This window comes from Mirounga angustirostris, unplaced genomic scaffold, assembly GCF_029215605.1.
Source record: "Mirounga angustirostris isolate CCGP_5_RB_7025 unplaced genomic scaffold, mMirAng1.0.hap1 SCAF_10, whole genome shotgun sequence".
NCBI lineage: Eukaryota > Metazoa > Chordata > Mammalia > Carnivora > Phocidae > Mirounga > Mirounga angustirostris.
The window spans coordinates 122,142,971-122,169,850 of record NW_026991718.1 but is presented as its reverse complement, the minus strand read 5'-3'; the positions used below and the strand labels follow the sequence as shown (position 1 = coordinate 122,169,850).

Genomic DNA, 26,880 nt, shown 5'->3' with positions numbered 1-26,880 from the left:
ACCAAGGACTTCTCCTCTCATATAGGCCCTCCAACTACACAAGATGGGAAATGCTTAACAGCCACCAAAGTCCACACCCTTGATCTCTCGGTTGGGAGCTACAGCCAGTGGAAGGCCTTACGGAATACTAATGGTCTGGTCCCTGCCTGTTCAGAGCCAGAGCAATGTGACTCTGTGAGAACTGCCGTAACATAAGGTGTACATATCCACATGCTTGGCGGAAGAACCCAGCTGATGGCCTAGTTGGCAAGGTAAGGGCAAGCACACCTACTCACCGCTGGCTGAAGGGCTGGCAGCGGCGTCTCAAACTGAGGCTGGATGAGCTGGAGAGGTTCATGTTTCACATTTAGCTGTTCGTGGGCCCTGTGTTAATAAGAAGACACAAAAGCAAGGATCAACATGAGACACTGTGGCAAAGCGCCATCTAACTGACCACTCTGTGCTCTTCTCCATCAAATCAGGTGGTTCAACACTTTTGTAGAAAAACACACAAAATGCATTGTTATAGGTAATATAATGATCCTTTTGTGAATCTTCTCTACTGTATCGTATGGCATTAACTATATTGAGAACTGAAAGGGAAAGTTCTTTCAAGTTTCATATCAGGATTCTCCTAAACAGGCTTTTTATTTTTACCCAGTGGACAGTGTGGATCTTGTAACTCACTCTGTTTCCTTGTTTTTACAACCAAGAGACAGGAGTCAAATCTAAAGTCGGCTTCTGGCAACTGAACAGATCTGTACAGTGTACACTTCTTTCTTTCTTTCTTTTTAATTATTTATTTTTAGTAATCTCAACACGCAACATGGGGCTGAAGCTCACGACCCCGAGATCAAGAGTCACATGCTCTTCCGACCGAGCTGTCCCTGTAATATACACTCCTGTGTGCTCATTCACTCAGCAAATATTTACTGAATATGTACCAGACAGTTTTATACATCAGGAGAACAGCAATGGTGAAAACAAGAGACCAAGGCAGCCTCCTGAACTTACATTCTACATGAGGAGAGCCACACAAGAAACAAAACCTAAGATGCCAGGTATCAATATGTATTGAGAAGAAAAACAAACCAGGAGAGATGGACAGAGACAGGGAGGAGGCATGGGGTACAGCCTGTCAGAGAAGCCCTGAGTGAAAGGGAGGGAGAAGTCATGTACTTACTTTCACAAGTATCCCAGGAAGAGGCAAGAGCAAGGAGACCAGGAATAAGGGTGCGAGGGGTTTTCACAGGACCTTGGGGCAGCCAGCATGGGCACAGCAGGGGGACAGTGCTAGTGAGGAGTTCAGAGTCAAGTGCTGATCTTACCCCTGTGTTTCTTTTTGATTGTGGCTTCCCCTCTGCCTCCATTCTCTCAAACTTTGCTTTTATGCTTTTGTACTGTACATAATTTTGTAAGCGGGCTGAACTCCTCTGGGAATGAGGCATATTAAAATATACTCACCTAATTTAAACTATATACACATCTGTGACCTTTTAAAATTAAGCTGAACAAGCAAATACCAAAGGGTGTAGACAAAGTTCATGCCTGCTTCTGTGGATGGGTGATTTTGGAAAGGAAAGAGGTCTGTGACTGAAGAAAGGCGCTTAGCTGAGCTTATTTCCATCACCTCCTCACTATTCCCAGGTGCCTGGGGAGAAGCTTTCCTGGCAATGCAGAAGATCCCTATGGAGAGAACAGAGCACCTGTTGCATGTCACATATGCCTGACCCTGTGGTAGGCACTTAAACTTATTTCACTTAATGCTCAAAACAACCCTGGACTGGGGGTATAATCTTTTACGAAAAGGAAGCAGAGGTATAGAGATGAAACAGCTTCCCAGGGTCACATGGTTAAGAAGGAACAAAGACAAGATTAGAACTCTGAGCTGGCCAATCCCTGCCAACCAGAGGCCCCAAGACTCAGTCTATACTGAAGGCTGAATGTCGTTAAGGGCAGTATCTAAGCTAAAGGTCCCACCACTGGCACACAAAGAATCCTGCTGCCAAGCCCTGGCCTCTGCCATCCCACCCATGATTTTCTGCTTTCTGTCCCTACATGCAGCCGGCTATACTGAAGCCCTGTGGGAACAATAAAACAAGTCCCATTGCCTCAACCCTTTCTCGCTCAGCTCACCGCCTACCCAAATCTTCCTCCACCTATTAGCCAAGGGCAAGCGCATTCTTGATGGGGGTGGGGGATGGGTGGAGAAACTAATCTTAAAACCAAGAAAACCTAATTCAGAAAGCTATTTCCAGAACACTCTGGCCTGACCTGTGGCACTGCGTTTTTATCACTCTGTGTCTCAGTCCCCAACCCATCAGCCCGTGAACTCAGAAGGCAGGGACTCCACAGTCTCTTCCTCACCCCCACAGACATTGATAAATAGCAGATGGACGAATGAAGTTACTTCAGAGCAACATTCTACAGACTACATAAATATTTAAAGACTAATCGAATTTTTACCCAGAAAAAAAGACACTGCATTCAAAAGATGTTACTAGCAAATATGAGAATACCTAGGAGCACCATATGGAAACTGGCCTGTAACTACTGTCCTTTGCTATGGTATGAACGATAAATACAATTAAAAGAGACGTCCAAGCTCCAAAATATCTACAATACTTGACTCTGCTGGCACTAAAATAACATGGTTCCAGTCAAGCCTGCATTCAATGCCAAAGCACAGTCACAGTGGCCTGATCTAATAAACCGCATCAGGAGAGAAGCAGACCAAACTAAAGGCAGAAGCTAGATGGACTGTAACTGGCTGAAGGAGCAGCCCCAGGTGCCTTGTTATTCTGAGAACAGCGCAAACGGCAGAGGAGGAGCCATGGGCCCACCTCCAGACCACCCCCGCTTCCCTGTTCTTTTGCCTCCCTTGGCTTCCTGGGACTCCGCTGAGGCTCATGCTCCCTTGCCCCTCCAGCTGCTTTTCCCCAGCTTGTCAAAGGCCCTCCTCTTCTGCCTTGAAAGCCAGGGCAGCTGTGAAGCCCTGTCTCTAGCCCAATCCCCACTCCAGGGCTGCTCCTGAGGGTCCCCAGCCCCTCCCCCACTTCTCTACTCACCTTATCTAGGCCTCTTCATCATCTACACTTAACCCTGGTGGGTCGGCCTACACTCTTCACTGGGCAACCTCTCAGCCCCATCAGATGGAGGCAGAGCAGAACTCCTTTCTCTCTCCTCTCCCCACAGCATGAGCACTAGTCGGCTGCACCGCCCAGACCCTCAAGGGAGAAACCCCCGCCCCTGACCTCACCGTCATAGCCTTCCATGCACGGCCCCGTGGCTCCTGATTCTTTCTTACCAAACACCACTTGGAACCACAGGAACTGCTCCCACCAGTCCTGCCAGTCAACCCTCCAGTCCGCTGTTAACAGTCTCCTAGCCGGTTTCTTCACTTCTACTTTTTCTGTTTTCCAATTAATTATACAAACTGCTGCAAGGCATCGTTTTGTCTGGTTTCAGAAAACACAGAGTCAATCAAGTTCCTCTCCTAGAGGTCTTTACTAGCATCCCATTCACAAATCTGGCCTTTGCCCTGAGCCTCAGGCTGTTTGCCTTGGCTTCTTATTTCGGTAATGGGCAGGGTGTCTCCTCAAGTGCGGGCTGGAGAACACAGAACAGATTGTTGCAGGGCACTTCAGAGGACCAAGTTTTCAACTATTAAGTTGGCCTTGTTCGAAGTCAAGGGTACATGCAGTTCAAAGGGCAATTAGGAATAAACTTCCTTACCTGGACACGCGTGCACGTGTGAACATGCGGGCTTTGCCCATAGAAGCTACATCGTTGCCCAGCTGTCTCTCTGAACATCCCTGCCAGCTCCTGAAGCCTCTTTACCCCTGACGGTGGAGCACCCAGCATCGTGCCAAGCAGACACAAGGCCCCCCAAAAATGTTTGTTGAAATAACCAATGCCTAGCTACAAGGGCCCCCCTTTCATAAGTCTTCCCTGCTCACTGCAGTGAGTCAAATTCTCCCGCTTCATTATGCCCATGGCCTCCAGGTTTATATTTCACATTTGACATTAATACAATAACTTCGCCTCACAGTCTCTGTCCGTCTCCTCCATAAAACCATTAACCTTGGACATAGTGCCTGGCACAGGAGGAGCTCAGTCAGTATTTGGGGAACTTGAACCTAAAGACAGCAGTAGGAAGTCAGACACTCAGCCTTTGGTTTATTCAGATGTAGACCCCATGTCAGGCCAAAGATGCTGAAGATGTTGGCCTCGGTCCCTGTCCCTGTCATTAGGAATGGACAACAATGACGAGCAGGCAACAGGGCAGGCAATCGAACAGGGGAAAGCCTTGGTCTGAAAGGCATTCAGGCTCCCACCTTGGGAGAAGACCTGACCCTCCCTAAACCAGTTTCCTCAGCTGGAAATCTGGCAAGTGATTCAGAGGACAAACGAAGTACGGTGTGGAAGTAACAATGTGGGGTGCCTGCAGGGCACCTCGCCTACCCTACTCAATTTACTGGGGGTTCCTGGGGTATGGGACTCTCCATGCTAAAACCAGAAGTCCCAGGCAAACCAGAACACGTTGGTCACCCTAAATGCCTGATATGGAGCCTCGAACACAACAGGCTACCGCAGTTTCCTCTCCATCTACCCCCACCCCAATTTTCCCAACTGTCTTTGTTGGCCTCATCACAGACCTGAGAACATGTTTTGCACACCACATAGGCCATGACCCTAACTCCTGTCCCCAGGCTCAGGTTTTCAAACCAAACACTCAGAATGGAGTGCAGGGCAGCTCTGAGAGCTACAGGTACTGACTTGATGACCTTGGGGAGGGAGGTGGTATCCAGCTGGTAAATGGACAGGTCGAAGAGGGTGGTAAAGTCTCTTGGGTTCTCATCGCCCTCCTGGAGACACACTCGAAGCCTCTCTGACAGGGTGGCTGTGTCGGGCAGCATCATGTAGTCGGAAATCTGAAAGCCACAAGAGGGTTCAAACAGCACAGTGGGAGTGAGAATTTCGCCTAAGTCCGCAGTATTTCTACTCTCTTACCAAGAGATTTCACTATTCCTGGTCACTAACAACTAAACCTTAAACAAACCACTTCATGTGGAAAGAGGAACAAAAGTCACTTGGCTAAACCCCAATGCTGGCTAAATCCAACTCTGTAATTCCTCACGCGGTACTGAACACAGGTGGAGAAACAAGCACACTGACTGGCCTCCTTTTAGTTTCATGATCACTGATCTTGAGTGGTCAGCAATCAACTGTATTGCTAATTTTTAAAACTAGGTGGTGGCGAATACAGTGTCTATAGTACCATTTGTGTAAAACAAGGGGAAAGGAGATACACGCACATATTTACTTATATGTGTATAAAATATCTCTGGAAGAACATACAAGAAACAGCTAAGACTGCTGTCACTGGGGAGGGGAACAAAGTGGTTGGACAAAGACAGGGGGGAAACTGTTCATTGTGTATGCTTTTGAATTCCAAACTGTGAATCTATTACCTACTCAAAAAGTACATTTAACTTTAAATAAATGCATGCTGGCAACAAGAAGTTTATTCCTAATTGCCCTCTGGGGTCCCCACAACAATGTGTTCTATATTCTCCAGGGCCAGCACGGGAGGAGACATGCCTGAGCATTACAGAAATAAGCCTAGACAAACAGGCTCACTTTTTCTATATACCAAGAGTCGAAAAACTCCTCTAATCTTCAAACTTTTTTTTTTTAGATAAGGAACAGGAGAGGAACATAAATAAATAACTGCTTTTCCCTGCAGTCTTTGTGTTAGAGGCTTCACCCCGCTAACAGGATGGGGATTGGAGGTGAGAGCAATCACAGAGGCACTGACCGCACCAGGACACGCACCCAAACGCAACAGGAGGATGGGTAAGGGCCCAGCAATCCCAAAGGTCCTGAGGCTGGTTCGCATCTCTGCACAGAGACCTGCTACACAATCCTAGTTCAGGAAACTATCAAGGCCTTCGATGTCCAGGCAGAAACTAAGAGGACTCCCAAGATCACTGGTTTTCATGACTTCCTGGCAGATTTGGAGGTTAAAACTTGTCATGGAAATCCCCTCAGCTCTTTATTGAGCTACATTTTATTAAGTATCATTTGAAACTGAACTGTTATTTGGGTTTGAAACCCACTCCAACATAAGATTCGATCCGAAATCACAGAAGTTTGGATATTCAGAATTTCTTACTTTGCAGTGTTACTGGGTCCAGAATTTTACTTTCCAGAGCCTTACAACACAAAGGACATTTGCGCCAGGTCTCCCGTGCAGAACTACATGAAACCACGTGCTTTTAGAGAAAGGCCACGGCGACACCATCTTCCTCTGGTGCCCTATTGACATGGCCCTCCAGAACCAGTCCCATGTCATAGGCAGAGCACAGTGAACAAGAGAGCAGCAGAAAAGCGATGGGCTCCAGAATCAGCCTGACATGGACATTAGTAATGGCTAGCCAGGGATCAGTCTCGGCAGGGACCTTGAAGAACGTACTTACTTCCACTTCCTCAGCTAGGAAACAGGAATGACAGAAACTGAGTAAGAGCAAGGCGGCCGCACAGACCAGGAGCCGATGCGGCTGCTTCCCTGACCCCCCACACTAACTAGGACTGGCAGCTGACCAAGTCACAATCCACTCAAGACTTGGGTCCTGTGAGATCTGAAAAGTGAATTCCTGACTGTCCTCCAATTCTTTTCTTAGGGGGGTTTATATCACTTTTTGGGAGGAATTTAAACAAAATATCCATACATTTCATGTTTCCACATGAGGGAATATTTTAGACACAGGGCTCTCCTGTTTCCTAACCCAAGTCAACGCTTGGGAGGCCACACCCTCAGCTGAGGGAGGAAGCAGGCAGTAGGCCACCATTTCTGACCATCTTCTCGCCCACTCCCTGCTACCTACCCACAGCCAGGAAATCATTTTCCTGACACTTCAGAGTTTAAGAAACAGAGAAGCAGGGTGCCTGGGTGGCTCAGTCAGTTGAGCGTCTCTTGATTTCAACTCGGGTTGTGGTCTCAAGATCCGCGTGGGCTCTGTGCTCAGCAGGGAGTCTGCTTGGGACTCTCTCTCTCCCTCTGCCCCTCCTGCCTGTGCAATCTCTCTCTCTCTCTGAGAATAAATAATAAATAAATGAATAATATGAATAATAAATCTTAGAAAAATAAATAAAGGAATGAATGAACAAATAAATCTTAGGAAGGAAGGAAGAAAGGAAGAGAAAGAGAGAAAAAAAAGAAAAGAAAGGAAGGAAGGAGGAAAGGAGGAAAGAAACAGAGAAGCAATTATAGAACAAGTAGACTTTGAATCAAGAGAGCTGGGTTTGGGTCCCAACTCTGCAGTTACTTGCTATTTGGGCAAATTGCAATCTTGGAGAATTTCAGTTCCCTCATCTCTAAAATGAGAATAAGACCATCTCCTTCCCAAGGCTGTTGTAAAGATTACATAAGATGATTTATGTGAAGATATATGATACCTGGTGCTTGTATATAATAAATACAAGAGTTTTAAGAAGTCTGACAGCTATATCACTTCCTATACCTTTTAATTTGGTTAGTCAGTATACATCTATTAATTGAGGCCTCACAATCATCCTGTGAGACAGAGAGTACAGGTACTGGCATCCCCACTTCACAGATGAGAAAACCAAGATGAAAAAAGGCCAGAAATAGCCTGCTTGAGGTGCAAGGGCCAGAGTGGAGCGGGACCTGGAAGGCAAGCTACTGGCCCTATTCCCACACTGGTCTCACTCTCCATCGCCTGATAAATAGGATCCTAATGCCTTTAGGAATATTGTCCTAAAGACACCAAAATTATAGTTTAAAACTTAAATTTTGATGACCTTTGTTTATTCACAAAAATTATTTTTATATCCTTCGTATTTCTGAAAGAAGTATTTCTCTACAGATAATGATTTTGAAAGTTTGGCCAGGTAGCATATACATAGAGAGGGATTCCCATCCCAATTAATTCTATAATTTCTTAATTTATTATTTTTTATAATGTGGGCTTCATCACCCCTAAAAGCATCACTTCTTTCCATCTGTCTTACAGATAAAGTAAGAAATACAGATTCCTTTGAAACTGTTGGAAGTGGTGCCTTTTTTTTTTTTTTTTTTCCTTCAAAGTTTTTTAATGATTCACAGCCCCTACCTCTGGGTCCTCAGCATCTATCTGGTTTAGGTGGATGTCTCCCGTTGTGAGCCACTGGAAAACAACATCCTGTATTTAAAAAATAAACACAGAATTAGACACTTGGTTATTTGAGAAAACCAAGGCAGGACTAGAGAATTAAATCAACCAAGAAAAAATGATAAAGGGAAAGAGACTACATAGCAGTGTTTCAAAAAAGAGTAGCTACCCTTCTCTTGGTGAAATCATATGAAAATGTCAAAGTTTTCCTAACCCTAATGCCACTTTTACCATTGGAAATTGAGCATTTATCTTAGGGCACTTTCACTTTTAACCACAGGCCAAAATTTATTAAAACTTGCTCATGATCCTGAAACAACCCCTGTTTAAATGTGCCAATGACACTCTGAACTTAAGGGTAGACTATATCTAGATGCCCCTGGAATGTGTCTAGAGACTAGAATTTCATGTGGATTCTGCAGAAACAAGATCTTAATCAATCTCTCAATACAGTAACAGTGCTTAAGGCTGAAAGAATTTGTTTCATTAATGAAATAGTTCAGTGGGACCTTCTTCCTCTGGCTAGTGAGTCACAGAATCACACCAGTGTCCAGCTCTGGCATGCGCCATCTGTCATCCTTCACAAGACATGTTTCCTTCACACTATGCTGACAAGCAACTGCAGTGCCTTCCCCTATTCCCCACATCGACCAGTCCTGTCATAACCCCTCCCGACACCATGTGCCGGCCGGCCCCCTCCTCATTCCCCCCTTCACTACCTTCACTCAGGTCATCATCCCCTCTTGGCTGGCTGACTCTGCCGACCTCCTAACTGGCTTCACGTTGCCTCCTCCCTCTCACCTTCCACATGCCTGACAGAGGAGTCCTTCTGAAACACATATCTAACTATGCCCAAGGCTGCTGGACATTCTACAAGGGCTCTCCATAGCTTCCTGCAGAAAGTTCAAGTTTCTGGGCTTTATACATGAGGCCCTGGTTGAGCCTGCTCCTCACCTTTCCTCCAAGATTGGCTCCCACCCCAAGCTGGCATGCTTAAAAACGTTCACCACATCCTTCTAAATTTACGTCTCTGTCTCTCACATTCTCTCAATGTACTATAAATGTTTTCAAAGCAGGGACTGTGCCTGACTCAACCGTGTATTCTTAGTGGCAGGCATATAATGGGTTCTGAGGAGCTGGTTTTATTTTTTACTTTTTTATTTTTTTAAAGTTTGTTTGTTTTAGTAATCTCTACAGCCAATGTGGGGCTCGAACTCATGACCCAAGATCAAGAGTCGCATGCTCTTTTGACTGAACCAGCCAGGTGTCCCTGAAGATCTGGTTTTAAATGAATAGATGACCTTAGCAGTATTTTTTTTTTAATGACATGAAAATCATACACATTATACATTAATGTAATGAAAGAGAAGAACCTACCATGATTTTGCTGTTTTCTTCTTTATCCAAATATTGGTCACTGAACATGTGACATGAGCCAAGCACTGCCAGCTTCCCACCTTGGTTCTGTCAATGACAAAGTAGTGTTAGACACTCAGATCCCAAAATGCACCACATGCATCCTAGTCCCCAAAAACTTATTATCAGAATCATGTGAGCAACTGTCAGTTATACTAAGTGCCAATTCACATCAGGATTTTAATGACCTAAAAATATCAACTATGATAGCAACTATATTCCCACCTGCTTCTCACTTTAGACACTTCTATATCCTTCTATTTGACTTTAACAAAAAGCAATGTGAATTGGTTCGACAGCATTTTCCCAGTTAACTCATAAATGAAGATTATAATCCTAAAGGAAAAAAGAATCCAAAGTCAATCTGTAAAGATATAAAGATATTTTATGAGTATCAAAAGACAGCGTTCAGGGCTCCTGGGTGGCTCAGTTGGTTAAGCGACTGCCTTCGCTCAGGTCATGATCCTGGAGTCCCGGGATCGAGTCCCGCATCGGGCTCCCCGCTCAGTGGGGAGTCCGCTTCTCCCTCTGACCCTCCCCCCTCTCATGCTCTCTCTCACACTCTCTCTCTCAAATAAATAAAATCTTTAGAACAAACAAACAAAAAAAGACAGTGTTTAAGATCCAAACAGAAAATTAATCCATGAGCATGAAAAATTCACAGAAGAGGACACCTGGGTGGCTCAGTTAGTTGAGTGTCCAACTCTTGATACTGACTCAGATCATGAGGTCATGATCTCAGGGTTGTAAGATCGAGTCCTGTGTCAGGCTCCATGCCCAGCACGGTGCCTGCTTAAGATTGTCTCTCTCCCTCTCTCTCTGCCCCTCCCCCCTTCCCTCTTTCTCTCTCAAAAAAGAAAAAAAAATTCACAAAAGAAATAACTGGTTAGTAAGAAAAAAATTTAGAGGCGCCTGGCTGGCTCAGTTGTTAAGCGTCAGCCTTTGGCTCAGGTCGTGATCCCAGGGTCCTGGGATCGTGCCCCGCATCGGGCTCCCTGCTCAGCGGGAAGCTTGCTTCTTCCTCTCCCACTTCCCCTGCTTGTGTTCCCTCTCTTGCTGTGTCTCTGTCAAAGAAAATCTTAAAAAAAAAAAAAAATTAATCAGTAATTAGAAAAATCAAAACAAAGTACTTTTGCCTATCAGATTAATAAATATGAAAAAGATGACTACAAACAGTGTCAGGTTTCAACGAAATAAGTTTTTTCACACATTGCTGAAACTGTCAATGTATGCAACAGAACATATAAAACTCTATGGACAATTTTACAGTCATAATCACAGAAACTCAGAAATAAATTCAAATGTTCAGCCACAGAACCAGTGGCTAAGAATAAGAGAACCTTCTCCAGTGGTGAAGTCATATGCTACAAAGGGTTTTCAGTAACCTGGAAGAAGGCTTCTGTCATAACATGAGGCGCTTTTTATCTTTTTAACATGAGGTTAAAAAAAAAAAGTATACCATAAATTGTACAGCCACCCTAGCTTAAAGCCCGGTGAGGCAAATAAATTAAATGAGCTGCAAGAAAGAGTAGGAGAAAATGATCAAAATGTCAGTTTTGTAATGAGACATTCTTTTTTTCCCTTTCATCTCTGTAATTTTCAGTTTTCCTACAATGAGCATAAATTATTCTTGTAATGAGGAAAACAGTACAACGTTAAAACTACAAAATGAATTCAGTTTTTCTAGCAACATCACATACAGGATATAGGCACAGTTGTGACGGTACTACGTAAGAATTACTCTCAAGCCAGACAAATAAACAAATTTCATAAATAAAACAAGATTTGCAAAACAAACTGTGACTTGTACCATATTAAAAGCAAATGGATCATAGGAAAAATAACACTATTGCTATAACATAACCATTGAAAGCACATCAGTTACTGAGAACAGAAAGTGAATTTGGTGAAATTCCACAGAAAGAGTGTTGAATGAACTCTGTTGCATTTGAACGTAAGTAAATACAGGAAGAGGAAAGGACTTTCCTTCTTACTACTACCCACAGTTAGGTCTGTATTTTTTCTTTAGTATTCTTTTTTTCCCCTACCTCATTTATTTCAAATGGACTATAGATCTTCCCTTAATCCTTTTATTCTGGACAGAGATTCTACCAGTGTCTTCAGTTTCTTTTTCCAGCTTTTGCCTATAATTTGTTCCAATTAAGTAAGAGTATATCTACTTAAGGACTGATTTGTTCCTTTGATATTAATGAGTTTATCCTAGTAAACTAAAGACCTAGAAAGGATCATGACAAGCTCAAGAAGGCAATGGCCGTGGGCGAGGAGGCAGAACACATCCCCCAACCCTGTGCTAGCCCCACCCTGCTTGGGGTGCCCTGCTTGGGGTTTCCAGGAGTATGGGAGTGGCCCCTCTAAGGCATCACTGGTTTATCTCACAAACTTAAAAGGGACAGGTAAAAACCTCTCAAAGATTGTGTTTATAAGGCAGGACTAAATGCTTGTTAGGAGGGGCCCCTGAGTGGCTCAGTCAGTTGAACGGTTGAGCATCTGACTCTCAATTTCAGTTCAGGTCATGATCTCAGGGTCCTGGGATCCACCGGCATCAGGCTCCCATGCTCAACAAGGAGTCTACTTGAGAGTCTCTCTCCTTCTCCCTGTGCCCCTACTCCCACTTGCATGTGCTCTCTCTCTAAGCAAATACATAAAATGTTTTTTAAAAAATAATAAAAGCGGGTGGGGGGTTGAGTTAGCCTGGTGATGGGTATTAAAGAGGGCACGTACTGAATGGAGCACTGGGTGTTACACGCAAACAATCATGGAACACTACATCAAAAACTAATGATGTAATGTATGGGGATTAACATAACATAATAAAAAATAAAAATAAAAAATAAAAGATAATAAAAGCTTCTAAGGAAAAGAAAACAGGCTTTAAATAGCTAGGCAATGAGCAGATGAAAATCTCATGCATTCTTGAAGAATCACCACAGTTAGAACAGAACTCTGTACCTAATAGATGTTCCATAAAAATCCACTGAGGAAGCTGGGTAAAATCTCTGTGCACAGTTAAAAAACAAAAAATAATAGGGGTGACTGGGTGGCTCAGTCGGTTAAGTTTCCAACTCTTGATTTCGGCTCAGGTCATGATCTCAGTGTTTCGAGATCAAGCCCCAGCCCACATCAGGCTCCATGCTGGGCATGGAGCCTGCTTGAGATTCTCCCTCTCTAAATACATACATACATACATACATACATACATAAACAACAAAATACTACCCAGAGGCCCCTTAAGATAGTTATCTCATTACTTTTGCGACTATAAACTGACCGTTTATATAAACCAATTATTTCCACATCTTGAATCATTTTATACTTTAATTTTAAAACAGTATTTCCAGTTGTTTGGGAGAAACTAATTACCATAATAACTATTATGAATTTTGTCTAAATATCTTCTTTCATAAACAGGATAGATATTTATTTACTTCCTAATAAAATGAAGTCAGACCTTTGAAATATGGGAGGGAAAAGTAATACCTAAATCCCACAAAGAAAAATAGGATGTGAGGAACTAGAGAAAAACTGGGAGGTCAGCTGGTGAATTCTAATCCTGGTAGACAAATAAAGGTGATTTCAGCAAAACATGAATTAAAAGGCAGTGGATGGGGCACCTGGGAGACTCACTCAGTTGAGCGTCCGACTCTTGATCTCAGATCTTAATCTCAGGGTCACAAGCACCAGTCCTGAGTTGGGCAGTGGATAAGTGAGGTCACAACGAGAGGGGCTATGTCCTCTGGGACCACCTGCTCCCACATTTTGTGGGGTCTCCAGGATGAGAACTGAGCAACTAGTCTTCTGGTATGTTGCCCTGGGACAAACTAAAATAACAGCAGTACAATTGTGTGCATTTTGGTATGGTGTGTTAACTCACCCTTTCCCTGGATGGATTCTTACACTGAGGGCAAGAGCCCGTAGTCATAGACGGTTATAATATAGGTAGCCTCATGCTACCATGGGATAGCTTTGGATTTAGAATGGTAAGAGCTAGGTTTAGGTCTTGACTCCATCGATTACTGGACAATCTGCTGTTTACCCATAAATAAAGTGTAATTAACTGAAATACTACCTCACAGGGCTGCTGTAAAGATCGATGAGAACACATAAGAAACCCCTCTGGAAACAACAGTTTTTATTACTTTAATAATAAAAATAATGTATCCACCCACATCTAAGAAAGGCTGTACCTTCGAGTGATAGAAAGCCAGAATGGGTCTGTTAAGCGGGAAACAGACAGAGCCTGTGGACAGAACAGCCACTGCTGGTTTCATGACACTCAATGTGGCACCAAAAGGATAGACAAAGGTGAGAGCCCTGTAAGAAAGTAAAGAAACACTCAAAATTTTTAAAAAATGAATAAATTTTTTGAAGATAATTTCAGTGCTTCTTGAGCAATTCAAGACCTAACAAAACGTTTTTTTGGGGGGGGTGTCAGGAGTAAAAAACCAAAGTTTTATTATATACACATGGAGGCCCAATAATGAAATTGAGACCCAAAGAAATGACCAAGGCAGGCAGCTTTTTATACCTTTTATACAGAAAAAATAAATGTGTGAGGAATTGACAGGATAAAGAAAATAGGTATTTGAGGGCTTTAGTTAGTAAGGAATTCTAAGTGGAATCTGGGCTGAGGTAGTAGATAAGTAAAAAAGTAGCAAGGTTTATTTCTATAGCTTTCTCAAATTTAAAGTCCCTACCTCTGGTGATAAGGATGTCTATTACTTCTCTTTTTTTCTTTTTCAAATTTTTATTTAAAATCTGTTTAACGTACAGTGTAATATTGGTTTCAGGAGTAGAATTTAGTGACTCATCACTTACATAGAACACCCCAGTGCTCACCATAACAAGTGCTCTCCTTAATGCCCATCCCCCACCCACCTCTCTCAATCAACCCTCAGTTTGCGCTCTCTCCTTAAGAGTCTCTTACACTTGATCTTAGCCAAGAGGCCGAGAAGCGATGGAGTTTCCCTCTCTTTTTCCCCTTCCCATATGATCATCTGTTTTGTTTCCTAAATTCCACATATGAATGAAATCATACAGTATTTGGCATTCTCTGACAGACTTATTTCACTTAGCATAATACACTCTAGCTCCATCCATGTCGATTGCAAATGGAAAGATTTCATTCTTTTTGATGGTTGAGCAATATTCCATTATGTATGTATGTGTATATATATGTTTATCCATACACACCATATGTTTATCCATTCATCAGTCAATAGACATTTGGGCTCTCTCCAAAGTTTGGCTATTGTTGATAATGCTGCTATAAACATCAGGGAGCATGTGCCCTTCTGAATCGGTCATTTTTGTATTCTTTGGTAAATACCTAGTAGTGCAGTTGCTGGGTCCTAGGGTAGTTCTATTTTTAACTGTTTGAGGAACCTCCATACTGTTTTCCAGAGTGGCTGCACCAGTTTGCATTTCCACCTATAGTATAAAAGGGTTCCCTCTTCTCTGCATCCTCACCAACATCTGTTGTTTCCTGTGTTGTTAATTTTAGCCACTCTGACAGGTGTGAGGTGGTGGTATCTCATCACAAACACAAAACTTTAAAAAAAAAAAACCACAAAATTTTGTCTAAGCTTTGGTTTGTCAACTTAAAAATTGGTATAACTCTAGCTACTAGTTTAATAAAGCACTTCAAAAATCTGAGAGCAAATTAACAACTTATAATCTATGTGTAAATGATTGTAACTAGAAGAACTAAAGAAACCCCTATGGAGGAGGAAGAAGAGGGGCCCTCATCTTAGAGCTGAACTGGAGCTATAAATGAGCCTGCTCTGTACGACAATGTCTTCCTGGTAAACATTTCCCTCTTCCTTACAGATGTGACTGGTATCATCTCCAGGAATGAATGGCTGTCATTAGAAGGCCATGTTACCAGTCGAGCCTTATATGAACACAGACCTGACATCGGACACTTCTAAACACACCTGCCTTGGCCTCCTTCCCCCACTCTGTCCTAACAAACACTTAAAAGAGTATCTAGAGTGAATCAGTCTGACCTGGGGCAATGTACTCCTAAAAAGGGTGTGGGATGGAGGGGTAAGGGTGGGGTGCAGACCCTAGGGTGTGGCCAACCCCTGCAGGAGGGGCTAAGCAGCAAAATGGAGCTCTGCAAAGGTAGTTGTTTGAAGGGAGTGCTCTCAGAATGGAGAGAAACAGGAATCTTATAACAAAGCATGAAGTTAGAAATTGGGGGAGGGGAAGCACCCATGAAGAGCTCCCTATAAAGACAATGTGAATTTTCCTTTCTTAGACCATGAGAAAATTCTTTTTAGCTTAAGTTTAAAATGATTTCCTTCCAGAGTTAGTTTCCCCCTCACTTGAGTCAAGTCTCACCTACCCTCTGACTTCTTTGTCATATTGTGGGTGAAAAGGGGCACCTGCCCCACGTCCTCTATTCTCCCCTTTGAGCCCTGCCCCAGCAGTAGCCCAGGAAAGGGGACTGAAGGCCACGAGTCCCAGGCCAGAAGGAGAAAGAAACGAGCAGTTGCCATGGAGGAAGAAAAGGGATGTGGGGGAAATAGCTACATGGATGTCAGTGCACATCTTTGCCCCACACTTACCCCCAACTGCACGCCAAGGAGATGACTCTCAAGGAGGAAGGGAGAATGGACACTCGAGTCATACAATGGAAACTGTCAGCTATTATTTACACTCCTCTAGTCCTTTTATTATTACTAAGAAATCAATTAGACTGACATTTTGATAACACTAGGCATGAGGCTAAACATCCACCCAAAAACCAAAAACAGAATTTTTCCAAACTACATGTGAATGAGTAAGATTAGCTGGGTGAATAGCTGGGAAAGTGTATTCCTGGGACAGGGCACAGAAATGTGCAGGCCCAAAGGCGGGAATAAGCTTAGCATATTTAAGGAGCGGAAACAATGTCAGCGTGGCTACAGCTGAGAGACAGAAAAAGGGACATGATAGAAAATGGGCTAAATGAGAACCTCAGACTTCAACAGGTCAAGCTTTTTCAAAACACAAAGCAGGACTAGTTCTCCACATCTCAAAGCCCACCCAGAAACTGCTGCTTCCAGGATGACCTAGGAAACAGTCAACCAGCCATTTGCTCTTCACAATTACTAAGGACTTAATAACACAACAGCAGGTAAGGTACTATGCATGTAACTTATGAAGAACTTTTACAAGTATGGCCTCACTGGAGTTTCCAACAACTTTGTAAGATTCATATTGTCTCCATTACACAGACTCAGAAACAGAAACCAAGAGTAACTTGCCTGGGACACCCTGCAAGTAAGACATGAAAATAAATACTTCTGGGATGCCTGGGTGGCTCACTCAGTTAAGCAGTTGCCTTCAGCTCAGGTCATGATCCCAGGGTCCTGGGATGGAGCCCCACATCGGGCTCCTTGCTCTGCGGGGAGTCTGCTTTTCCTTCTGCCTGCCGCTTCCCCTGCTTGTGTTCTCTCTCTCTCTCTCTGACAAATAATAAAATCTATTTTATTTTGGGTAGATAATAAATAATAAATAAATAGATTTTATTTATTTGAGAGAGAGAGAATGAGAGAATGAGAGAGAGAGCATGAGAGGGGGGAGGGTCAGAGGGAGAAGCAGACGCTTAACCAACTGAGCCACCCAGGCGCCCAACTGGAAAACTTTTGACCCAGAGATTCTAATGCTAAGAATCTAGCCTTGCTAAAATGTTAGCATAAATGCACAAAAATTGCATGTACAAAGACATTCACTACGTGCTTTATTTATAGTAACAAGTATAAAATTGTTTATAATAACAACATGGAGCAGAAGTTAAGAGTATAGGCCCTGGGGGGCGCCTGGGGGGCTCAGTCGTTAAGCATCTGCCTTCGGCTCAGGTCATGATCCCAGGGTCCTGGGATCGAGCCCTGCATCGGGCTTTCTGCTTGGCAGGAAGCCTGCTTCTCCCTCTCCCACTCCCGCTGCTTGTGTTCCTGCTCTCGCTATCTCTCTCTCTGTCAAATAAATAAATAAAATCTTTTAAAAAAAAAAGAGTATAGGCCCTGGAACAGACTGCCTAGGTTTGAAACCAAGTTCTGAAACTTATTAGTCATGTGACCTTGGGCAATTAACCTCTCTGTTATCTCATCTATAACCTTAGTGTGTTGCTATGATGATTAAATAGGTAAAAATGCCTCTCTCTCTCTCACACAGACACACACAAATGCCTGTCATATAGTAAGTGCTCAATAAATGTTAGATTTAACTATTAAAACAAAGTATCATAAATGACCTCAATGTTCAACAATAGGAGACTGGTTACGTAAACTGGGATAATTCCAATTTAATCTAGTCATTTAAAAGGATATGGTGCCTATCTATATTTTTATATATGAAAAAAATCTAGAAATCTAAATACCATAATGTTAAGAATAATTATCTTTGGGGAAAAGGGCATACATTTATAGTGGAGGACTTCTATTTTCTTCCTTTTGAACTGCTCAAATTGTTTTTTTTGGTGAGAATGACTTTTATAATCAGAAATGATAACTCCTCACTTTGAAAAAGGAAACTCTTCAAAATGACAAATGCACCCTCTTTAGGTAGCCTCAGAAAACACACTCACTGGGCATTGTTTCCACTGCTTTCCTCATCAATGATTCCAGGCACGGCCTTCCCTGCAGCTCGGCTAATTTCCCTTGAAGAAAAAAAATTAAATCTAGTGAACAAAAAAAATCTAGGAATTTCACACACCATTCATTAATAGTAAGTATGAACTGCAAGGATTTTGCAGACTTATTTAAAATATAATTCTTAAAACTTAAATAAAGGTACACCTACACACCTACACCTCTTTGGGTAGCTTGTGAAAGTTAACATTTAAGTATGAGGATCAGGGGTGCCTGCGTGGCTCAGTCATTAAGCGTCTGCCTTCGGCTCGGGTCATGGTCCCAGGGTTCTGGGATCTAGCCCCTCATTGGGCTCCCTGCTCCGCACGAAGCCTGCTTCTCCCTCTCCCACTCCCCCTGCTTGTTTTCCCTCTCTCGCTGGGTCTCTCTCTGTCAAATAAATAAAATCTTTAAAAATAAATAAATAAATAAATAAATATGAGGATCAGTTCTTCTTTCTTGAGTCCCGAAGGAAGGATCAAAATTCTAGACCACATTCTAGACTAGACCCACATTCTAGTCCTATATGCTCGACTCTGTATCATCAGACCCAGCAGAGTGCCTGGCATGTAGCAAATTCAAGTGTGGAATGAGTAACTTTTTTTTAAAGTTTTTATTTATTTATTTTGACAGAGAGAGACACAGCAAGAGAGGGAACACAAGCAGGGGGAGAGGGAGAGGGAGAAGCAGGCCTCCCGCTGAGCAGGGAGCCCAATGTGGGGCTGGATCCCAGGACCCTGGGATCATGACCCGAGCCGAAGGCAGACGCTTAACGACTGAGCCACCAAGGCGCCCCGAGGAATGAATAATTTTGAATATAGGGAAAAGCCCACAGAGAGGGCACCTGATGTTGCTTCTCTCATGCATTCATTTCCCACTTCTCCAAAGCCCCTAATTTATCCTTTAAGATCCAGTGAAACAGAAAAAACTGACTTCATCCCAGGCTCCAGGGGTAGAGAATATCACCTAGCTATACCACCATCAGGGCATTCTATGCCCTCTGCCACAGTGACCAGTTCAGGATGGGCATGTGGCCTAGGCCAGCTCAAACAGCAAATCTTGGGACTACTCTTGCTGGAAATGCTGGGACCAAGGCAGGCTCTCTTGCCCTAGACGGTGTGGCATGTAGATATAAATCTGGGAACTACTAAAACTATTCAGCCCATACACACAGGAGAGCAGAGCCAAGAGAACTATAGAGCAATGGAACTGGAGCTCTGACAACATCATGAATTTTCAGTTAATCCACACCCAAAGCCTGCCCTATTTCTGGGGTTTTCAATTACATGAATCAATAAAATCTCTTTATTGTTTCATATTGAGAGGCTAGGGTTTTCTATGCTTGCAGCTGAACGCATTCTGACAAAAAGGTGAATGTGGAATAAGGTTTCAAAAGATGGGAGGAATATAATTTGAGGAATGAGAAGTAATATAATAAAATAAATTATAATATAGTAAAATAAAACAAAAGAGCAAGAAAGGAAGAAAGGCCAGTGAAAAGAATGTGTGAGAAGAGACAAGAGAAGATAGGAATCATTTGTAAAAACATTTCTGTTTTCAACACGCTTACCTATTCAGGACTCCGTTGGAAACTAGAGCTTCCTTAGGATGGAAATACTTATAATATACATTTCTAACCACAGCATCTTTAAGGGGAAAAGAGAGGAAGTTGCATCTTAGATTAGAAATAGGTTTGATATTATAGACACATATAAACTTTGACCTGTAAGGAACCCTAGAACTCTGTTCCAATTCCTCCCATTTTATACATGGAAGAAGCCTAGCCCCAGAAGCCTCAGGACCATGCACCCTCAGCCCAGGGCTCTTTCCATTGTATTATTAGGTCCATACGGCTACAATATGAATAATAAATAGGAAAAAACAGCCTCTACTAAAATAACAATAATAATAAATTACCATTATTAACCATGATTCCATATTCTTCTAGAAGAAAGTTAATATTGGTGTCAAATCTGGATTCCCCACCCTCTCCTAGCATCACAAGGATATCACCGCCACCGTCAAGGTATTTCTTCAGGACTTCAAACTACACAAAAGAAAGGAACAATCTATGAATACACCCGAAAGACTTTTGTCCAAAGTACTATGAATAAGACCTTAACTACCTGAAAAATAAACAACTCTGTAAGGCACTTAAGTATAAATGTATATAAGATAATATAAAATTACTCTCTACATAGGATTTCCAAGCTTGTCTTTAAGCATAAAGTTCCAAAATACTCAAACTGAATTGACATTTTCCACACTATCTGGAAAGAAACCAAAAGTGGAAACCATTAGCTAAAGGAAGCTCACAGGTCATTGAGCAACAGTGCCGGTCTCAGCCTAGAGGAGACAGAATCAGCCCTGGTTGAAAATGATCGCTCCAGACCATACCCTCCCCTCACTGCCAGCCATGGACATCAGGATGAAGGCATTGCATTGCATACCACCCCCAGGGAGGAATTCTGTTCCAGTCATTGACTGATCAAGCAAGCCATAGTGAGAAATGCATGTTATCTGCTTATCTCCTGGGAGCCTCTCTCTTGCTTTCCCAAAACTGGGGAGGGAAGAAAAATCTAGCACTGATCTTGTTGACCCAGCCTGAGAAAACCTGGGGTGAGTGGTCTAAACCAATAGTCTCTCAACTTTTTCTCAAGCACCCTGTAAGAAAATGTGAACACACACTCTGATAGGTATATAAAGTATGTATATTTATATAATTATAAAACATCCTCCCAAAAAGGGAAATTTTCAAGGATAATAAAGATATGACAAATACAATTTCCTTCTGGCACCTCAGTGATTCACCACATACATCCCACTTTGGAAACACTGGCTGAGCCCAGCTCTGCAACAGCAAAGCCTCCTGCTCTCGCACACGCCCTAGATTTCCTTCTCTCCTCCAGCCCCCTCAATATAGAAAACATAGTGCAACAATTAACATCACCAAGGGGGTTTGCTCCCAAATGAGACATAACTTCACAGATCCTGGACTCTCCACAAGACTGTCCCACTCATGGGGATCCTACATACGTATTTTTAGCCTTTGTTTCAAAATGTCAAATATAAAGAAGCACTCTAGTGTATGTACTACTAACGCTCAAGTGTTAGCAAACCGAAATATACATACTCTTCTAGTGCCTACGTGCCCAAAGATTGACAATTTGAAGTACACATATTCTTTCATAAGTCATCTTCCTTTAACTTCTTTACATTACAGTTAAGACACTTTTTTTTTTAATGGTCGTGGGTTATAATATCTAGGCTTCTCAATTCAGAATAAAGGTACATTTATAATATAGATAGTGGTGCCTGGGTGGCTCAGTCGATTAGGCATCTGACTCCTGGTTTCGGCTCAGGTCATGATCTAAGGGTCGTGGGATTGAGCCCCACATCAGGCTCTGTGCTCAGCATGAAGTATGCTTGAGATTCTCTCCCTCTCCCTATGTCTCTCCCCCCATTTGCACGTGCTCTCTCTCTCCCCCAAATAAAATAAATAAATAAAATCTTAAAAAAAATAATATAGATAGATGTTGAGCTGACAGAGTTGGGAAGCATGGTCTGGGCCAACTGGTGGTATATGAATACCACCACCAAGCAAATGTGTAAGACAATGAAGCTGAAGTGGGAACAAAGAAAAACTAAATTCAGTCTAGCTTCTAGCTTGATTCTCACATCTAATATCAGACATATTATGTCCTGTCATAGAAGTTTCTGGAGGACAACATCAAAGAGGGATCATATAGTCTATGAGCGGTGAACTGACCCCTTTATTGGTCGTAGGAGGCCAGCAACAGTGCCCAGGAAGGCAGCGATCTCTGCCTGGAGGAAGACCTCTGCTAACCATCTGGATCAGCTTAATGGAAGAATAAAAACACAAGGGAATGTTGGTTCTTAGAAAGAAGTTAAACGTTTTTCTGCCTTTCCTTCCCACCTCACTCTACCTCTAAAGAGAAGGCATGGTGCAGGGAATGGTCTGGTGGGAGAACATATTATTAGGCTAAATATGCCTCTCAAGGGATTCTATCTTTTGAAAGCCACTGCCTTCCATCCATAAGAGCCTGAAGTAAGGTTTGACCTAGTGCCTGTTCCCTGTTGGGAAAAGGACCAGGCACCGGTCTCGGATGCCCTGGCTTTTCTGAGGCTGCTTGTTCCTCAGCAAAGACCTGATCACCTCTCTCTTTGTCTTCACTAGGCAGAGAAGGGAGGTAGCAAGGGAGAAACTACTGGAGTGTGAGGCTAAAAACCAACAAGGAATATGGTATTCCTTCACATGTCACTGCCCACTGTGTGTACATTTCCCTCAGGGTCTCATTGGGTGGGGGCAGCTGGCCAACTCCATGTTCCTAATAGGAATTCCTGCTCCTTCTCTCAATTAACCTGATCAGTTATGTCTCTCTCCATGCCCTTCTCTAGAAGGTGGCCTTGCAGTCAGGTCAACAAAAAAAAGAACAATAGAAATGCTTCCGTAGACCTCCTCCCTGTGTCCCCACCCAAAGTCAGAGCAAAAGACCGTGGACTGCCCCAGTCTAAGGACCACACCAGTTCCACCCTGCCTCAACCTCCCTACTCCCCATAACCCTCCCTAAGCACCAAAGTACTTGCAAGTTTCTATGAGAAGAGCTCTTGCTGTGTTCTGGGGTTTCTGTTTAGTACACATAACATTTACCATCTTAACCATTTTTAAGTGTGCAGTTCAATAGTTCAGAACATTCACGTTACTGTGGTGCAATGGATCACCACCATCCATCTCCAGAATTCTTTTCATCTTGCAAAACTGAAGCTCAATACCTATTAAACAACTCCTCATTTCCTTCCTCACTCTAGCCCCTGGCAACCACGATTCTAACTTTACATGAATTTGACTACTCTAGGTACGTAATATAAATGAAATGATGTAGCACTGGGGTCTTTTTGTAATTGGCTCCTTCCATTTAGCATAACGTCCTCAATATACACCCATGTTGTAGCATGTATCAGAATTACCTATGTTTTTAAGGCTGAATAATAATTTACTGTATGTATATACCACATTTTGTTTATCCATTCATCTGTTGGTAGACTGGGGTTGCTCCTACTTTTGGCTATTGTGAATAATGCTGTTATAAACATGAATGTACAAATATCTCTTTGAGATTCTGCTTTCAATTCTTTTGGATATATATCTAGAAGTCGGATTGTTGGATCATATGATAATTCTATTTTAAATTTTTTATGGAACTGACATTCTGTTTTACATAATGGCTGCACACACATATTTTCCCTTTCCACCAACAGTGCACATGGGTTCCAATTTCTCTACATCTTTGCCAATACTTGTGTTCTGGGTTCTACGTTTATCATTCTTTGTCTGTTCTATGAAATAGGATAAAAAAATAGCTTCATTTTTTTTTTTTTAAAGATTTTATTTATTTATTTAACACAGCGAGAGACACAGCGACAGAGGGAACACAAGCAGGGGGAGTGGGAGAAGGAGAAGCAGGCCTCCCGCTGAGCGGGGAGCCCGATGCGGGGCTCGATCCCAGGACCCTGGGATCATGACCTGAGCCAAAGGCAGATGCTTAACAGCTGAGCCACCCAGGCGCTCCCAAAATAGCTTCATTTTAAAAGGAATTCCCCCCCCCACCCCGCATCGGGCTCCCTGCTGAGCAGGGAGCCTGCTTCTCCCTCTCCCTCTGTCTGCCACTCCCTTGCTTGTGCTCTCTCTCTCTGTCCAATAAATAAATAAAATCTTTAAAAATAAATAAATAAAATAAAAGGAATTTTCCCATTTTCAAAGCAAAAATATGGCAAACAGGTATGGCTAGTATTTCATTAGCCTCAACTATGTGTCTGGCACTTTACATACATTATCTCAGTTAATGATCATAACTCCATGATGAAGAAAAAGGGAAGTGATTACCTTAAGGCAACACAGTGTATGGTGAAGAGGGATTTAAATCCCATGCACCTAACCATCTTACCGTATTTCTTCTTTTTGGGTATTTCTTACCTCAGCTGCAGTAAATTTTTCCCTTGGCCCAGCTGTAATCCACAGTTTCACCCCAATTAGCTTCTCAGATGTGATTTCATCTTTTAAGCTAGAAATATGATTTTTAAAGTGTTAGATCCATAATTCAAGCCAATTTAGGAATTATTTTAGCCTCTAGACTACATGGAACCAGAGACCGCAGAGGCCTAGAGATGAAGGGATTTAGAGGTACCTGGTACAGCCTCTCTCCCAAAGTAAGAATCCCCTCTATAGGCTTGTCCCCAAATCAGCCTCTGCTCAAATACTTCCTATAGGCCAAGAAGTCCAAATTAAACCATACAAGAGTATAAAGAGTCCTCCAACTACTAATTCAATCAGCTCTGCTATTAGCTGGTATGATTACATATCATTACCCATTAAGAAAAACCATTTACACACACACAAAGACAGAGAGGTATTCTCATCTTTCCTTTCCCTAAACTGAAGTACTCACCCAAGTTAAAATATAGAGAAAGACTCTAACCTCTTAAAAAGTTGTATATGTATAATTAGAATAATTTTTTGATTTGTGATTTGGGAGACAACATGCCAATTGCCAATTTTCAAAAGAAATGTTTTTATAATCATTTAGTTACTTCTGAACAATCCTTAAATTGAACTCCTCCTACCTAAATAACTGCTTACATAAGAAAATAAAGGCTTTCCAATTATTACCAGCAGGCTATTGTTATCACTTAGAAGGGAAAACAATATACATGGTCACCTCTGAATCTTCCAATTACTCCGAAGTCTTTTCTGCATGGATTTATAGCCATTGTTGGTGGTAAATACTTCTTTTTTGTATGCATTGAAAAGAATGGTGCTCCGAAGCTCTTTCTCCATGGTTACCTTATGGAAAAAAAGAAGGGATCAGAAAAAAGGAAAACAATAAACAATATCCCAAAAGACCCTAAATTGAATAGTCTTCTAATTTATCAAGAGAGGGCATACAGCTGCAACCTAGCTATGAAATCCCTATGATTCTCAAAGGTTGAGAGTGAAATGCATAATCACAGCCACAGAAATATAAGGCCAACTTTGGCTTTTGTCTCTGTTTCTTTTTTTTCTTCCTTTTTTATTTATTTGACAGAGAGAGAGAGAGAGCGAGAGCAGGTACACAAGAAGGGGGAGTGGGAGAGGAAGAAGCAGGCTTCCTGCCGAGCAAGGAGCCCATCCCAGGACCCTGGGACCATGACCTGAGCTGAAGGCAGATGCTTAACGACTGAGCCACCCAGGCGCCCCAGTGCCTCCCGTTTCTTGCCCTGGCCTTCCCACCAGCCTATTCTCACAACCCTGCCCTGCCATCACCCTATCTTTATGCCCTTAGACCATGTTTCCCACTTGATTTCTCACTGCTAACTACTGTTAAGTGTGGGGCACAGTCTTCTAGATTCTTTTTATACATATGTTAACTTACAATTTTTTTATGATATAGGATCCTATAATATGCACTATTCTGCAACACACTTTTTTTTCTTTTTTTAAGATTTTATTTATTTATTTGACAGAGAGAGAGACAGCCAGAGAGGGAACACAAGCAGGGGGAGGGGGAGAGGGAGAAGCAGGCTTCCCGCCGAGCAGGGAGCCCGATGCGGGGCTCGATCCCAGGACCCTGGGATCATGACCTGAGCTGAAGGCAGACGCCCAACGACTGAGCCACCCAGGCGTCCCTGCAACACACTTTTTTAACCTAACCTTATATCTTTCCATTTCAGTACACGTGGATCTACCACATTTTTTTTTTTAAGATTTTATTTATTTATTTGTGAGAGAGAGAATGAAAGAGAGCACATGAGAGGGGGGAGGGTCAGAGGGAGAAGCAGACCCCCTGCTGAGCAAGGAGCCCGATATGGGACTCGATCCAGGGACTCCAGGATCATGACCTGAGCCGAAGGCAGTCGCTTAACCGACTGAGCCACCCAGGCGCCCCTCTACCACATTTTTTAAAACTGCTACACAATATTGCATTTATGGATGTACCATAATTTAACCAATCATACAGATGAACATATTTTTTCAAAATTTTTGCTAGTAAAACAATTCTACAAACATTACCCTTTTTTTTTTTTAATTCTATTTATTTATTTAACTGACAGAGAGAGACAGCGAGAGAGAGGACACAAGCAGGGGGAGTGGGAGAGGGAGAAGCAGGCTTCCCGCCGAACAGGGAGCCTGATGCGGGACTCGGTCATGACCTGAGCTGAGGGCAGTCACTTAACCAACTGAGCCACCTAGGCGCCCCTACAAACATTATCCTTAAACATGATGTTTTTCTGCACTTTCCATATTTGTAGACTAAATTTCTACCTGTTGAATGGCTAAGTAAACTATTTCCAAATTGCCCTCCAAAAATTGTATTTTTTTTTCCATTAATACTAATGTATTTGTTTGTAAGTAATCCTATTTCCAATCTTTTTCATCTTTGCTAGTAAAATGAGCAAAAAAAAAAAAAAAAGTCCCCACTGTTTTAATTTGCACTTTGACATTAGTAAGATGGCTATCTTTCACCGTGTGTATCGGCCACTTGTATTTCTTCTGATTTTCTTGCTCATGTACTATGTTCATTTTTCTATTGGCTTTAATATTTTTCTACCTAATCATTAAATACTTTCATAAATGTACTTGTCTTTAGACTTAGCTTCTAGTACCTTTTTGGGTT

At 42.5% G+C, this 26,880-nt stretch overlaps 1 protein-coding gene across 5 annotated transcripts in view; it reads right to left on the bottom strand.

Annotated features, from left to right (window-relative positions):
• The window catches only part of IFT52 (intraflagellar transport 52), a 33,510-nt gene that overhangs the window by 4,949 nt on the left and 1,681 nt on the right, over window positions 1-26,880 (bottom strand). For 2 of the 5 annotated variants that reach the window (XM_045885788.3, XM_064573203.1), the window contains exons 2-11: window positions 24,946-25,070; window positions 24,204-24,291; window positions 20,126-20,255; window positions 19,779-19,854; window positions 18,166-18,237; window positions 13,778-13,904; window positions 9,534-9,620; window positions 8,118-8,186; window positions 4,759-4,913; window positions 276-363 (exon numbers count right to left, since the gene is read on the bottom strand). In XM_045885788.3, coding sequence (XP_045741744.1) covers window positions 276-363; window positions 4,759-4,913; window positions 8,118-8,186; window positions 9,534-9,620; window positions 13,778-13,904; window positions 18,166-18,237; window positions 19,779-19,854; window positions 20,126-20,255; window positions 24,204-24,291; window positions 24,946-25,070 — 1,017 coding nt within the window. Of the gene's footprint in view, window positions 1-275; window positions 364-4,758; window positions 4,914-8,117; window positions 8,187-9,533; window positions 9,621-9,797; window positions 9,915-13,777; window positions 13,905-18,165; window positions 18,238-19,778; window positions 19,855-20,125; window positions 20,256-24,203; window positions 24,292-24,945; window positions 25,071-26,880 lie in introns of those variants that run through there. The other 3 variants (XM_064573202.1, XM_064573204.1, XM_045885789.3) reach the window with 3 other exon arrangements.